General features: G+C 49.6%; 1 protein-coding gene across 1 annotated transcript in view; it reads right to left on the minus strand.

The window, feature by feature from the left end:
* Positions 1-252: 252 nt before the first annotated feature.
* LCMT2 (leucine carboxyl methyltransferase 2) overlaps positions 253-16,532 on the minus strand; it is a 91,028-nt gene continuing 74,748 nt past the window's right edge. The window contains exons 11-14 of the mRNA XM_034759204.1: positions 15,902-15,999; positions 1,764-1,951; positions 1,537-1,672; positions 253-797 (exon numbers count right to left, since the gene is read on the minus strand). Of these exons, the coding sequence (XP_034615095.1) occupies positions 630-797; positions 1,537-1,672; positions 1,764-1,951; positions 15,902-15,999 (590 nt within the window). The 3' untranslated portion in view covers positions 253-629. The remainder of the gene's footprint in view (positions 798-1,536; positions 1,673-1,763; positions 1,952-15,901; positions 16,000-16,532) is intronic.

A 16,532-nucleotide genomic window follows, 5' to 3' on the forward strand; every position in this document is an offset into this window, starting at 1 on the left:
GATTGCTTTGATGGAACAGGGAAACTGCCTATAATGGGATGGGAGTGCATCAGGATACGTGAGGCATGAGCTGCAGGGCTGATTCCGCATAGTGTCTTCCCTACACTAGGCAAATGTTTTGCCCCCAGCACCCCTGAAACCCGCCCACAATCTTTGGCTAATTGTGGTTCTACTGCATACCCTAGGAATTAGGCCGGCTCCCTCATTTCATCCGGAGGGGTTGTGGCACCAGCACAAAAAGCAGCTTTGGGATGATTTTTTATTTTACTATGTAAAATAATGAGAGAGAACAATAGAAAAAAAGTAGGATACATACATGTATGTAATGCCGGCCACTCTTCCCAGAGTCACTGCTCAGACCACCATGCTGTCACATCACCTCTCTGGGTCTTCAGCCACTTTTCAACTCCCCCACTGCCCCAGGCTCATGTTGCTGTTCTATGTCCTTGGGCCTCCCCACTGCCATCAGGCCAGATTACTGCTCTGGATGGCAATCCCTTGTGGGACCACATCACCGGCTGGGGCTGCAGTACACCCACTTCTGCCACAGGGCCACCTGGCCTCTGCGGTATGCAATTGCACCATCTTCCCATGCTGCAGCTCTGTGGTTCTATCCTGGTTTACTCCTATCACTGACTGGTCAGGATGTTGCTGAGACCTAAGCAGATGGGGTGCAGGTTGAGATGGGTCCCGAAGGAGAAGCAGTTCCCACCACCACCAATGAGCAGCAGCTCTCTTTTGTCTGGCAGGAAGATGCTGCTGTGATTGTGCAGCATTAATGGCCACTTCAGGGACACCTGGAAAAGAACAAGAGTCCTGTGGGGGAAACGTACACTGTCTGTTCCAGGCAAGCTGGCCAGACAGGCACTGGAGAGGTGCATGGAGGCCAAGAGGGAGCACGGGAAGTGGTGGTGGTAGGGTGCATGGACAAAGTGCTCAAAGCCTGGGAGGTGGAGGGAGACCGGATGCTCAGAGACCCAGAGTGTGTGGATCAGCCCAACAATTCAGAATTCTTTGCTAGAAGAAAGAGCAGGGGACAGAGCAGGGGCAGGGACCAGGCTGCTGAAAGAAGTTTATTTATGGAAGCCAATGACCTTTCACAAATTACAAAAAAAGTTCTAAGGAAAGAGGAGCCTCCTCTAGCCCACCCCAGCCGTAGCCCTCTGTCTCCTCCCTTCATTCAGCTTCCCAAAGGCAGCATCCTTGATCCTGATCTCTCCTCTTCCCACAGACTCTGTGACTCGAATGGCCTGGCCCATCATGGACTCTCCCTCCTCTAGGCTTGGCTATGGCAGCTCCTCACCGTTTGGCCTCGCTGAGCCCCAGAATCCCATTTCTGCTGAGATCCTCATCCACTCCGGCCAGGCTGAGTCTAGCTGGCAGATGCAGCAGCATCCTATTCTGGTCCCAATTTATCCCCTTCTGTATTCTCTATTCCAGGGGCCTGGTCAGTGACAATCAACAGAGCCCAGGAGACTTCTCCTCCCTTCGTGGAACACATATTCCTCCTGGAAAGAGGGTTGTGTCAGTACTTACTGTGTCAATCTGATAATCCAAGCTGAAACCCGTCATCAGGTCAATCACAGTCACACCGGGTACTGATGCAGAGTGAAGCCATACTCCCCCCACAAGCAGGAGTTTCCCATCATGTACATGGGCAGTGTGTGAATACCTGTGGAGAGAGTTCAGAGAGAGACAACTCCAATGATGAGGAGAGCGAGAGATAGGGCATGTACTCATTGTCCCATGGGATTGTCACTGACCTGGGGATGAAAGGAGGGTGAGTCTCTACATCCTGCCACTGAAAGCCACTCCCAGTCGGTCTCAGAAAGAGCACTGAGTTCAACGGTTGCCCAGCTGCTCCCAGGCCCCCTGCAATGAGTGCTCCCCCATCCCAGCTGCAGGCGCTGTGAGAGTGACGGCCTTCAGGGACTGGCCCCCCAACAGGAATCTAGACAAGCAGAACACAATGAGCTGTAGGTTCAGGGGATCAGGAGCAAGAAGAATGTTTGTCCTCCCCGCTCACCCCCAGCCATCCCCACAGGATTAATCTTTCCTTTTCTCACCCCCTAGGGATCTGGCATTCTCCCCTCAAGGAGAGAACTGGAGGTAGATTGGGTATGGCTGAAGGTGAAGTGAACCTCGGGGAAGACATGCCCAGTTCCCCACTGGAGGGAGGATTCTGTCTAATCTATTTCCAGCATTTATAAGGCCCCCATTACCAGAGCATCTGAGCACCTCACAATTTTTAGCATATCTGGTCTCATACCCCTGAGAGGTAACGTAGCTCTTTGTAACACCTCTTCATCAGCCTCTCACCTAAGGCTTTTGGTACTGTCTCGCATGACCATCTCATAAACAAACTAGGGAAATACAACCTAGAGGGAGCTACTATAAGGTGGGTGCATAACTGGTTGGAAAACCGTTCCGAGAATAGTTATCAATGGTTCACAGTCATGCTGGAAGAGCATAATGAGTGGGGTCCTGCAGAGATCAATTCTGGGTCCGGTTCTGTTCAATATCTTCATCAATGATTTAGATAATGGCATAGAGAGTACACTTATAAAGTCTGCAGATGATACCAAGCTGGGAGGGGCTGCAAGTGCTTTGGAGGATAGGATTAAAATTCAAAATGATCTGGAGAAATGGTCTGAAGTAAATAGGATGAAATTCAATAAGGACAAATGCAAAGTACTCCACTTAGGAAGGAACAATCAGTTGCACACTTACAAAATGGGAAATGACTGCCTAGGAAGGAGTACTGCGGAAAGGGATCTGGGGGTCATAGTGGATAACAAGCTAAATATGAGTCAACAGTGTAACGCTGTTGCAAAAAAAGCGAACATCATTCTGGGATGTATTAGCAGGAGTGTTGTAAGCAAGACACGAGAAGTAATTCTTCCGCTCTACTCCACTCTGATTAGGCCCCAACTGGAGTATTGTGTCCAGTTCTGGGCACCCACGTTTCAGGAAGGATGTGGACAAATTGGAGAGAGTCCAGAAAAGAGCAACAAAATGATGAAAGGTCTAGAAAACATGACCTATGAGGGAAGATTGAAAAAATTGGGTTTGTTTAGTCTGGAAAAGAGAAGACTGAGAGGGGACATAACAGTTTTCAAGTATGTAAAAGGTTGTTACATGGAATAGGAAGAAAAATTGTTCTTGTTAACCTCTGAGGATAGGACAAGAAGCAATGGGCTTAAATTGCAGCAAGGGCGATTTAGGTTGGACATTAGGAAAAGCTTCCTAACCGTCAGGATGGTTAAGCACTGGAATAAATTGTCTAGGAAGGTTGTGAAATCTCCGTCATTGGAGGTTTTTAAGAGCAGGTTAGACAAACACCTGTGTGACGCTCTGTACCTCGGGGGGACACCCTACACCAGCATGTTCATCCTTATAATCACAGAATCATAGACTATCAGGGTTGGAAGGGACCTCAGGAGGTCATCTAGTCCAACCCCCTGCTCAAAGCAGGACCAGTTCCAAACTAAATCATCCCAGCCAGGGCTTTGTCAAGCCTGACCTTAAAAATCTCTAAGGAAGGAGATTCCACCACCTCCCTAGGTAACCCATTCCAGTGCTTCACCACCCTCCTAGTGAAAACATTTTTCCTAATATCCAACCTAAACCTCCCCCACTGCAACTGCAACTTGAGACCGTTACTCCTTGTTCTATCAACTGCTACCACTGGGAACAGTCTAGATCCATCCTCTTTGGAACCCCCTTTCAGGTAGGTGAAAGCAGCTATCAAATCCCCCCTCATTCTTCTCTTCTGTAGACTAAACAATCTCAGTTCCCTCAGCCTCTCCTCATAAGTCATGTGCTCCAGCCCCCTAATCATTTTTGTTGCCCTCCGCTGGACTCTTTCCAATTTTTCCTCATCCTTGTAGTGTGGGTCCCAAAACTGGACACAGTACTCCAGATGAGGCCTCACCAATGTCGAATAGAGGAGAACGATCACGTCCCTCGATCTGCTAGCAATGCTCCTACTTATACAGCCCAAAATGCCGATAGCCTTCTTGGCAACAAGGGCACACTGTTGACTCGAGCTTCTCGTCCACTGTAACCCCTAAGTCCTTTTCTGCAGAACTGCTTCCTAGCCATTCTGTCCCTAGTCTGTAACAGTGCATGGGATTCTTCTGTCCTAAGTGCAGGACTCTGCACTTGTCCTTGTTGAACCTCATCAGGTTTCTTTTGGCTCAATCCTCTAATTTGTCTAGGTCCCTCTGTATCCTATCCCTACCCTCCAGCATATCTACCACTCCTCCCAGTTTAGTGTCATCTACAAACTTGCTGAGAGTGCAGTCCACGCCATCCTCCAGATCATTAATGAAGATATTGAACAAAACCAGCCCCAGGACCGACCCTTGGGGCACTCCGCTTGAAACGGGCTGCCAACTAGACATGGAGCCGTTGATCACTACCCGTTGAGCCTGATGATCTAGCCAGCTTTCTATCCATCTTCTAGTCCATTCATCCAGCCCATACTTCTTTAACTTGCTGGCAAGAATACTGTGGGAGACTGTATCGAAAGCTTTGCTAAAGTCAAGGAATAACACATACACTGCTTTCCCCTCATCCACAGAGCCAGTTATCTCCTCATAGAAGTCAATTAGGTTAGTCAGGCATGACTTGCCCTTGGTGAATCCATGCTGACTGTTCCTGATCACTTTCCTCTCCTCTAAGTGCTTTAGAATTGATTCCTTGAGGACCTGCTCCATGATTTTTCCAGGGACTGAGGTGAGGGTGACTGGTATGATTGTGTGGTATCCAATGCAAAATTTGTCATGTCGGGTGTCTTCTAAAGGCTCATGATGCACTGAGCATTGTTGTTATAGTAATGTTATAGGTTATAATTTCATGTATATAGTTATGAGGCTGAAAATATGTCCTCATTGCTTAAAACAAGCCCATGCAAAACCCTCCAAGAGCAGAGGGGCAGTTCACACCTCATCAGGGCATGTATGGGACAAACCCAGCCCAGCCTCACAGGAACAAAGGACAGTGGCATAGGCAGCAACAAAGGATTGGTTGGACTCTTGACTGAATCACCCCCCTTTCCTTAGTCAGTGTGGGACTGCGATGAGGTAATGCTCAGCTGACCCTGAAGTGGGAGGGGGGCAAAGCCAAGAGGGAAGAAAGAACATGATAAAAGGGAGTAACGTTTGCCATGCTTTTCCCTCTCTCTTCCATCTCCATCTACAGCCATCACCACCAAGTGACTGAAGCACTGATCAAAGGGGAGAACCTGGCTGAAGGGCAACCAGCCAGCCTGTGGTGAGAAGCATCTATGTCTGTAAGGGCACTGAAAGTGTTAAGATCAGTTTAGAATGTGTTTTGCTTTTATTTCATTTGACCAAATCTGACTTCTTGTGCTTTGACTTATAATCACTGGACTGCACTCTCAGCAAGTTTGTAGATGACACTAAACTGGGAGGAGTGGTAGATATGCTGGAGGGTAGGGATAGGATACAGAGGGACCTAGACAAATTAGAGGATTGAGCCAAAAGAAACCTGATGAGGTTCAACAAGGACAAGTGCAGAGTCCTGCACTTAGGACAGAAGAATCCCATGCACTGTTACAGACTAGGGACCGAATGGCTAGGAAGCAGTTCTGCAGAAAAGGACTTAGGGGTTACAGTGGACGAGAAGCTCGAGTCAATAGTGTGCCCTTGTTGCCAAGAAGGCTATCGGCATTTTGGGCTGTATAAGTAGGGGCATTGCTAGCAGATTGAGGGACGTGATCGTTCCCCTCTATTCAACATTGGTGAGGCCTCACCTGGAGTACTGTGTCCAGTTTTGAGCCCCAAACTACAAGACGGATGTGGAAAAATTGGAAAGAGTCCAGTAGAGGGCAACAAAAATGATTAGGGGGCTGGAGCACATGACTTATGAAGAGAGGCTGAGGGAACTGGGATTGTTTAGTCTGCAGAAGAGAAGAGTGAGGGGGGATTTGATAGCTGTTTTCAACTACCTGAAAGGGGGTTCCAAAGAGGATGGATCTAGACTGTTCTCAGTGGTATCTGATGACAGAACAAGGAGTAATTGTCTCAAGTTGCAGCGGGGGAGGTTTCAGTTGGATATTAGAAAAAACTTTTTCACTAGGAGGGTGGCGAAGCACTGGACTGGGTTACCTAGGGAGGTGGTGGAATCTCCTTCCTTAGAGGTTTTTAAGGTCAGGCTTGACAAAACCCTGGCTGGGATGATTTAGTTGGGAATTGGTCCTGCTTTGAGCAGGGAGTTGGACTAGATGACCTCCTGAGGTCCCTTCCAACCCTGATATTCTATGATTCTATGATGTGGTTGCCCCATCTCTAAAAAGATATATTGGAACTGGAAAAGGTACAGAAAAGGGCAACAAAAATGATTAGGGGTATGGATTAGCTTCCGTATGAGGACAGATTAAGAAGACTGGGACCTTTCATCTTGGAAAAAGAGAAGACTGAGCGGGAATATGATAGAGGTCTATAAAATAATGACTGGTGTGGAGAAAGTAAATAAGGAAGTGTTATTTTCTCTCTCATAACACAAGAACTAGGGGTCACCAAATAAAATTAACAGGCAGCAGGTTTAAAAGAAACAAAAGGAAGTATTTCTTCACACAACGCACAGTCATCCTGTTACTTTGCACTTGTCAACATTGAATTTCATCTGTTATTTTCTTGCCCAGTCACCCAGTTTCAAGAGATCCTTTTGTAGCTCTTCGCAGTCTGCCTGGGACTTAACTATCTTGAGTAGTTTTGTATCTTCTGCAAATTTTGCCACCTCACTGTTTACCCCTTTTTCCAGACCATTTATGAATATGCTGAATAGGACGGGTCCCAGTACAGACTCCTGGGGGGACACCACTATTTACCTCTCCCCATTCTGAAAACTGACCATTTATTCCTACCCTCTGTTTCCGATCTTTTAACCAGTTACCAATCCATGAGAGCACCTTCCCTCTGATCCCATGACAGCTTACTTTGCTTCAGAGCCTTTGGTGAGGGTCCTTGTCAAAGGCTTTCTGAAAATCTAAGTACACTATATTCACTGAATATACACAGTTTCTCCTATCCCTCCCATGCTGAAGGCAATGAGAATGCTGGAGCAGAGGAGATTGGTCCCGAGGCTAACAGGGAAAGCCTGCATATGAAAGACTATAACCAACCTGTCATAAACATAAAGCTACAGGTAGCATAAAATCCCTCCTTTACCTGTAAGGGGTTAAGAAAGGACAGTTACCTGTTCCGTAACTGGCGTTCCCTCGAGATGTGTTGCTCCTGTGTATTCCACAGTAGGTGTGCGTGCTCGCCACGTGCACCGGTGCCGGAAATTTTCCCCTTAGCAGTACCCATAGTGGGGGAGCCCCGCTGCGACCCCTGGAGTGGTGCCTCTATATCGCGCTATAAAGGGCGCTGCATTCTCCCCCCACCCTCGGTTCCTTCTTGCCAGACAACTCCGACAGAGGGGAAGGAGGGCGGGATGTGGAATACACCTGAGCAACACATCTCGAAGAACGCCAGTAACTGTCCTTTCTTCTTCGAGTGATTGCTCACGTGTATTCCAGAATAAGTGACTCCAAGCTACATCTGATGGAGGTGGGTAGGAGTTTAAAGGTTATCGGGGTAGAGTATCGCCCTTCCAAACCCAGCGTCATGCTGTGTTTGGGAGACGATCGCATAGTGCGATGAAAAGGTGTGGACAGAGGACCACGTAGCAGCCCTGCAGATGTCCTGAATAGGTACATGAGCCACATAGGCCGCCGACGAGGCCTGAGCTTGCGTCGAATGAGCCTTCACTATAGGAGGCGGGGAGACCCCTGCTAGGTCGTAACACGTGCGTATACATGAGGTGACCCAGCGGGAGATTCGCTGGGTGGAATCCGGTTGCCCCCTCACGCACTCAGCTGATGCAATGAACAGTTGCAATTATCGCTATGGGAATGTTATTGCCTGTGTTGTTGTTAGCTAGTGTAGGAGTATGTTATTGTTGTTGTAAAGGACGTAATAATAGTAATACCTTTCATGTCCATGCTCATCATGCGTTGTCATTACAATCCAATCAAAACCCGTAAGGTTGAAGCATCTGAAGTAGAATCTGAATTCCAAGACTTAATGCAAATAGAGATTTGAAAAATGTTTGTTGTACTAGTAGTACAAAAGGGGGGGTTGTGGAAGCAGAGAAAGAACTGACAGGAAGGGGATGCAATGCATGACAGTTCGTTAGCAAGAGTTAGGCTAACTGTAACCCTAATAACGCGAGATTTGTAGAAGCGAGGAATGTGTGAGGTGAGTGGGAAAGAACTGTGTGAGAAGTTGTTGTGACCTTGTGTAGATAATAAGGAATGTAGACTAAGAGTCTACATTAGTGAGCAAAACAAGATATCAGAATGACCTATGTATAAACAAAATGCAGCTGTTGCTCATTATTGTCTGTAACAAAAGGTATAAATGCTTGCTGTAATTGTTTATCTGTTGAGAGACCTGCGTAGCTCTCTCCCTCTATGCAACTGATAGAGAGATAATAAAGTATCTGATTTGCTGTACCCAAACAAAAAGTGAGAACTCTGTTATTCTCCGACAAGAGGGGATTTCCTGAAAGGCCTGGTTCGGTCTAGGTAGAAGGCCAGCGCTCTACACACATCTAGCATGTGCAGGCGTCGTACCTCATTGGAGGAATGGGGCTTAGGACAGAGGACTAATGGGAGGAAAATGTCCTGATCCATGTGAAAAGCCAAGACTACCTTCGGTAGAAAAGCCGGGTGCGGGCGGAGCGGGACCGTATCCCTATGGAAGACCGTATATGGGGGTTCAGAGATCAGGGCCCTAAGCTCCAAGGCCTGGCAGGCTGAGGTGATAGCCACCAGGAACGCCACTTTCCAGGACAAGTGGGACCAGGAACACGTGGCCAAGGGCTTAAAGGGGGGACCCGTGAGGTGGGAGAGCACTAGGTTCAGGTCCCAGAGCAGGACCGGGGGTCTTGCGTAAGGGAATGCCCGATCCAGCCCTTTTAAAAACCAGGATGTCATGTGGTGGGAAAACACCGAGTGACCATGCACCGGAGGGGTGGAAAGCTGAAAAGGCCGCAAGGTGTACCCTGACCGAGGAGGACGCCAGCCCACATGGAGAACTGTTACCATTTGGCCAGGTAGGTTTGTCATGTGGACGGTTTCCTGCTCTCAAGCAGAACCTGTCTAACATCCTCAGAACACCTCCCCTCCTCCTCGTTTAACCATGGAGCAGCCACGCTGTCAAGTGAAGCGCGGCCAGGTTGGGGTGGAGGAGACATCCTCCCTTCTGGGAGAGGAGGTCCGGTCAAAGAGGGAGCCTGTGTAGGGGGGCCACTAAAAGTTGTAGGAGTGTCCCATACCAATGTTTACGGGCCCAATCCGGGGCTATCAGGATAATTCACGCCCTGTCTGCCTTTACCTTCTGTAGGACCTTGCCTATCAGGAGGAAGAGCGGGAAGGCATAGAACAGGCCGCACAACCATGGAATTAGGAACGCATCCGATATTGCCCCTTCGCCCTCTCCCGCCCTGGAGCAGAACTGTGGGCAGAGGCAATTCTGGACGGTGGCAAAAAGATCTACCTGGGGAGTGCCCCACTCTAGGAAGAGCCGCCTGGCCACCTCCCTGTGTAGAGACCACTCGTGTTGTTGGGAGAAAAACCTGCTTAGGCAATCCGCGAGCATGTTGTGCTTGCCGGGCAGGTGAAAAGCCCTCAAAAGGATGTTGTGGGCTATACAGAACTCCCACAGGTGCTGGGCTTCCTGGCACAAGGCCATGGAACGCATGCCCCCTTGCCTGTTGATATAATACATCGCGGTTGTATTGTCCGTAAGGACTCTGCCCACCTTTCCCCCTAGGTGCTGGCTGAAAGCCACGCACGCAAGGCGCACCGCCCTGAGCTCCCTGACATTTATGTGCATGGACACTTCCAAGGGCGACCATCTGACCTGGGTTTTGACGCTCCCCACATGGGCTCCCCATCCCAGGTCCGACGCGTCTGACACCAGATCTAGTGAGGGAGGGGGCTCCCGGAAGGGGATACCCTGGAGCATGTTGATCGGGAGGGACCACCATCGATGGTCAGCCACTACATTGGGTGGCAACATGACGACCTTGTCCAGGCCGTCCCTGGCCTGGGAATACTGGGAGGCCAGCCAGAGTTGGAGAGGCCTCATCCTGAGCCTGGCATGTCGCACCATTGAGGTGCATGCTGCCATATGGCCTAGGATTTGAAGGTACACCTGTGCCGTCGTCACAGGGAAGGCCGTGATGGAGGCAATGAGACCTTTGAGTGTCTCGAACCTGTCCCGGGGGAGGGAGGCCGTGGCCACGCTGAACCGGGACTAACGTGGACTTATCCTCGTTTACCACTAGGCCTAGACTCATGCAGGTATCTAGCAGGAATTTCATCTGCGCCTGCACCTGGGACCGAGACTTGCCCTTGAGCAGCCAGTCATCCAGGTAGGGGAAGATCTGCAGCCCGTTCCTCCTGAGGTGGGCTGTCACTACCGCCATGCATTTTGTAAAAACCCTGGGGGACGTGGAAAGGCCAAAGGGAAGGACGGTAAACTGGTAGTGGTCTCTCCCTACCAGGAAGCGGAGGAAGTGCCTGTGACCCTCGAAAATATGGATATGGAAGTATGCATCCTGGAGGTCCAGGGCTGCGAACCAATCTCCCGGGTCCAGGGACGGAACAATAGAGGCCAGGGACACCATACGGAATTTGCAGCAGACCAGAAACTGGTTGAGATTCCGCAGGTCAAGGATGGGCCTGAGCCCGCCTTTTGCCTTCAGGATCAGGAAATACCGGGAGTAAAACCCTTTGCCCTGGAATTCCTGAGGTACCCTCTCCATCGCGCCCAGGGTGAGGAGGTGCGTCACCTCCTGATCTAAAAAGAGGACGTGCTCCGGGTCTCTGGGGACATCCTGGGATGGAGGATGGTGGGGTGGGGGTGAATTGAACTGCAGCCTCTACCCCTTGGAGATGGTACCGAGGACCCACTGGTCCGACGTTATACGGAACCATTGCACTCTGAAGGCAGATAAACAGTTGCCAAAACCCAACTTTATTAACTGGGGGGCTTCCCTGGCAACAGGCCCGGTGGCCCCCTGCAAAGAGTCAAAAATGCCTCTTCCCCTGCCTCTTACCCTTCGAGGGGCCGAGGCGTGGGGCCGAATGGGACTGGCGCTGTGACCTGTGCCTCTGGTCCCTAGGCCTCTTAGGCGGGGGCTTGTATCTGCCCCTTACGGGGGGTGCCACGGGCTGCGACCTGGGTTTGTCCTTGGCTGGCAGGACATACAGGCTGAAAGTCTGCAGGGTAGCGCGGGAGTCTTTCATCCCGTGCAGACGAGTGTCCGTTTGGTCCGCAAACAAGGCCTTGCCATCGAAGGGCAGGTCCTGCATGAGGGACTGGTATTCCACGGACAGCCCCGACAGCGAGAGCCATGATACCCGTCGCATGAAGATAGCAGAGGCCATCGAACGAGCCGCTGTGTCGGCCGTATCCGACGCTGCCTGGAGTGCCGCTTTCACCGCTGCCGCACCCTCGTCGACTAGAGCCCTGAATTCCTTCCTGCCCTTTTCCTGGAGGGAAAGCTCGAATTTTGGCAGAGACCCCCACAAGTTAAAATCATACCTGCTCAGAAGTGCTTGATGGTTTGCCACCCTGAGCTGGAAACTCGCAGAAGAATAAACTTTTTTTCCAAAAATGTCTAGTCTCCTGGCATCTTTATCCTTGGGGGTGCGTGCGGGCTGGCAGTGTCTTTCACGGTGGTTGACGGACTCCACGACCAGCGAGTTCGGGGTAAGATGAGTGTACAAGTACTCTGCCCCTTTGTTGGCACGAAGTACTTCCGCTCTGCCTTCTTAGAAATGGGTGGCAGAGAGGCAGGGGTTTGCCAGATCCCAACTGAAATATTGGCTACCCCTTGGTGAAGCAGTAGGGCTACACAGCCCAGTGCCGAGGAGGACAGGACATTAAACAAAGTGTCCGACGGCTCCTCCATCTCCTCAGCCTGGAGCTGGAGATTGGCGGCTACGAGTCGGAGAAGTTCTTGATGAGCCTTAAAATCCTCCTGAGAAGGAGGGGGCGGTGCCGCTATGGACTTGTCCGGTGCCAGCAAGACGACCGGTACCACCCCTAGGGCCTATCAGAGCTACTTGCTCTTGAGGGACGATGCGGCCTGGGGAAGGACGGCTGGGAGCCGAGGCCGAAGTTACCGAGGAGCACACGATGCCGTAAGTGCGGCTGGACCAGTCCCGGCCATGTTGGCTCTGACCCCGGGATTTGGACCTTGACGACGATGAGATTTACACATCGGAGTTGCTATCTCCGGAGTCCCTTCGGCGACCGAGGCTACGACGCCTCAGCGCAGGTCGGGATGTACTCCGAGTATGGCGTGCGCCGTGGTATGAGCGGCGGTGCCGATGGCATCGAGATCTGCTATCACTCCTGCTGGAAGAGGAGTGTCGACGCTTTCTGTCCTGGCGCCTGCGACCCCTCTGGGCAGAGGAAGACTCTAGAGACTCACTCTCAGGCGACCCAGTCAACGGAGTGGAGATCTGACTTGGGCTACGGAAAGGCCCCGCGGATCGAGCAGGGACCTCAACCTCCGATCTGGCAGGGGAGGGCTGGTGAGTGCCCAGTGATGGTTTCCCTCAGGACTGGGGGCCTGACTCAGGCGGCATGCTCGGCACCGGCAGGACGAGGATGTCACGCGCTGCCTGAGCTGCCTCTGGCGTCGATGGTATCCTCACCGCAAGAGAGGACAGGGCCGGACTACTCCGCTCAACGCGAGTCAGAGGTCTGGATCCCGAGGGGGATCGTGGGCTGCCCAACTCGGGTCCGGCCTCACCCCTGTCCTTATCTCGGCGTTGCTGGGTCTTGCCTTGTTTCTTGGCGGGGGAGCAGTGCCAACTGGTGGATGGGGCCTCGCTCCGCACCGAGGACGCGGTGCCCGGCGCCGGGTTGGGTTGGCGCGCCGGTGCCGGGGCCAATGCCGACTCCATCAGCAGGGCCCAGAGTCGGATATCTCGTTCGCGCTTAGTCCGGGCTTGAACGACTTACAGATTTTGCAACGCTCACTTATGTGAGCCTCTCCCAGACAGCGAAGACACTGAGAGTGTGGATCGCTTCTGGGCATAGAATTGCGACAGGAGTCGCACGACTTGATGCCTGGGGCCCGGGGCATGCCCCGAGCCAGGCCACTGACTATAGAAAAACTATTTACGGTCGAAGATTGTACTACTAAGGTTAGACGCTACAGCAATGCTGGAGCACAAAGTTCCAACTACTTTCACTGGCGGCAAGAAGAACTGAGGGTGGGGGGAGCGCGCAGCGCCCTTTGTAGCGCGATATAGAGGCGCCACTCCAGGGGTCGCAGCGGGGCTCCCCCACTATGGGTACTGCTAAGGGAAAAACTTCCGGCACCGGTGCACATGGCGAGCACGCACACCTACTGTGGAATACACTTGAGCAATCACTCGAAGAAGAAGCTCAAATAACCTGGTTGGCACCTGACCAAAAGGACCAATAACGAAAGAAGATACTTTCGAGGGGGGGGGGGGGACGAGGGGGGGAGGTTTTGTGTGTGCTCTGTTTGTTGTTCCCTCTCGGGACAAAGAGAGAGACCAAGCAGGTAACCCAGTTCCTACTGAAATGATATATCTAAACTTATAGAAATTGTAAGTAATAGCAAGGAAATGCATTAGATTATTTTTTGGTTTAGCTTGTGAATTTTCCCTATGCCAACAGGGAGGTTTATTCCTGTTTTTGTAACTTTGAAATTGAGCCTAGAGGCGAATCCTCTGCATTTTAAATCTTTTTATTACCCTGTAAAATTATCTTCCGTCCTGATTTTACAGAGGTGCTTCTTTTACGTTTTTCTTTATAATAAAGTTCTTCTTTTAAGAACCTGGTTGGTTTTTAGTGTCCTAAAAACCCAAGGGTCTGGTCTGTGCTCACTTTGTTAACCTATTGGTTGGTATATTATTCTCAAGCCTCCCCAGGAAAGGGGGTGAAGGGGTTTTAGGGGGATATTTTGGGGAAATAGGAACTCCAAGTGGTCCTTTTCCTGAATCTTTGTCTAAATCACTTGGTGGTGGCAGCAATACCGTCCAAGGACAAGGAAAGGATTTGTGCCTTAGGGGGTCTTTCATGCAGGTCCCCACATCTGTACCCCAGAGTTCAGAGTGGGGAGGGAACCCTGACACAACCTGCAGTATCCAGTGGGGTGAGAAAAACTACTTAGTTCAGATATTGTCTAGTCTAATTAGGTTGAGAATTTAGACCACGTGTTTGTATTTTATTTTCTTTTGTTAACCACTCTGACTTTTGCTTATCACTTATAATCATTTAAAATCCATCTTTTGTAACCAATAAGTTTATTCTAATGTTTATCATTATCAGTGAGTTTGACTGAAGTGCTTGGTAAATTAGTAAACTTGAATTGCTCAAGAAAGGGTCTTGAGCAGTACAAGACAGTATATTCCAGTGGTACAAGACTGGGATCTTGGGGATTCGGCTGGTGCCTTTCTCTGTGTGATTCATGAGTGGCTCTGGGAGCATTCATGCAATCTGGCTGGACGTGGGGCTCCACATGTGGTTGTACTGCGTGGTAACAGCACCTGGAGGGGTTTGCTGCTTGCTACCAATAAGGCATTGTGAGAAAAAACCCAGATTAGGAGTTAAGGGGTCACAGCGGTCCCACAGTCCCATATTGCACCCCAGGGATCACGTCACAGTATGTTTAGTTTGGAAAAGAGGAGATTAAGGAAGTTGCCGACCCCTGTTCTATACTCTGATAAAAACACATTATATAGCACACTCCAGATGTTGTTAGTTACATGCTAGTTCAAACAAAACATCCTTATCCATGATCCTGTCATAGATTCATAGATTCTAGAACTGGAAGGGACCTCGAGAGGTCATCGAGTCCAGTCCCCTGCCCTCATGGCAGGACCAAATACTGTCTAGACCACCCCTTATAGACATTTATCTAACCTACTCTTAAATATATCCAGATATTCTATCATTTTCTATCTTTCCTACCCAGCGGAATAGCTTGCTTTTGGGCTCTTAATAGTGTCCCTTTGAAAAACTGCCAACTGTCATCCCCTCCTTATCTTATGAGGGGTTGGTGAATTCCTGTGCCATCTCTTAAAAATGTTAGCTATTACCTAGTGTAGTGTTATTTGGCCAACACCTGGCTTTCTCTGGTTCACAGCCTTTGGTTCATATTGTTATTTATGCCTAGAGCTTCAGCAAGGCCTACAAAATGCACTAACTACAGATAATATTTCCCTTATTTAATACATCAGTTAGTTTTAAATGCAAGACATTTTGATAAACACACTTTTTTCCCTTATGGATCCAGCATATTCAACTAATAAAAAAACAATTACAAAATCTCTTTTTGTGCATTTTTAATTGAATTCCAATTGCAGCTTGACACAAATCATATAGTAAATAAAAAATGTGTCATTCACTATTTTCTAACATAAAATAATGTCAAAAAGAAGAGCCTGAATACATGTAAAGTTATAGAATTGCTTAAATAAATGTGTACAGATGTAGTGTATCCTCCTGGCTAGCAGAGAAATACTAAATTTTAATGTAAATGCTACATTTAATTGCAAATAACAAGGTTTAATGCTTACCAACAATGAGAATCAACTTATCTATAGGAAAATAACTAAAAAATACAAATGTAAAACAAGATTAGAATTGATTATTTAAATCAAAGTATCTTTCCTGCTGTTTAAAATCATGATTAAAATCTGTGATTTAAATCAATCTACTCTATTGCCTCAACTCACAACACTGGACCATTAAATGGGCTCCCAGTACTGGAGCGCCCAGTCACAGAGCTAGGGCAGACATTATTCCTCAAGGTCTTGTGGGGTACTTACCCTTCTGCAGGAGAATTCTTCCAAATACAGGAAATACCAGTCCCCCAGGACAGGCTGCACAGCAGAACGGCCCCCATAGATAAACAGGTACTTCTGGCCTAGAAAGAAGACACAGTCAGCTGAACAGGGGAGCTGGATCATGAAAGGTCACGTAGGCAACAGATGCATCTTCTGCCTGGATCACTGCAAGGCAGTTGTCATGGGGACCTCAATAATATCCACAAGACTGGATGCTTTGTACTCCAGACTTCTAAGAGAGCCTGCAACTGCTAGTGTCTGTTCAATCTGTCCCTGCTAGCTAGTGTAGAACTAGACAGCTGGAGGGAGAGACTAGGCATATGCCAGCAATTCCAGGATAGTCAGCCTAACCCACGCCTCTTGTCTGAGTCAATCAGAAGATATTCTTTATCTGGGGTGGCCAAACTGCGGCTCCGGAGCCGCATGCAGCTCTTCAGAAGGTAACATGCAGCTCCTGCTAGGAACTGACTCTGGGGAAAGAATGTGGGTGCTCAGCACACACCAGCAGCCCTATCAGCTCCCCCCCCCCCAATGCCTCCCACCTGCCGGCGGCCCACCCGATCGGCGCCTCCTCCTCCCTCCCTGTGCCTCCCACCTGCTGCAATCAGCTGTT

Source organism: Trachemys scripta, chromosome 1, assembly GCF_013100865.1.
Source record: "Trachemys scripta elegans isolate TJP31775 chromosome 1, CAS_Tse_1.0, whole genome shotgun sequence".
Lineage (NCBI taxonomy): Eukaryota > Metazoa > Chordata > Testudines > Emydidae > Trachemys > Trachemys scripta.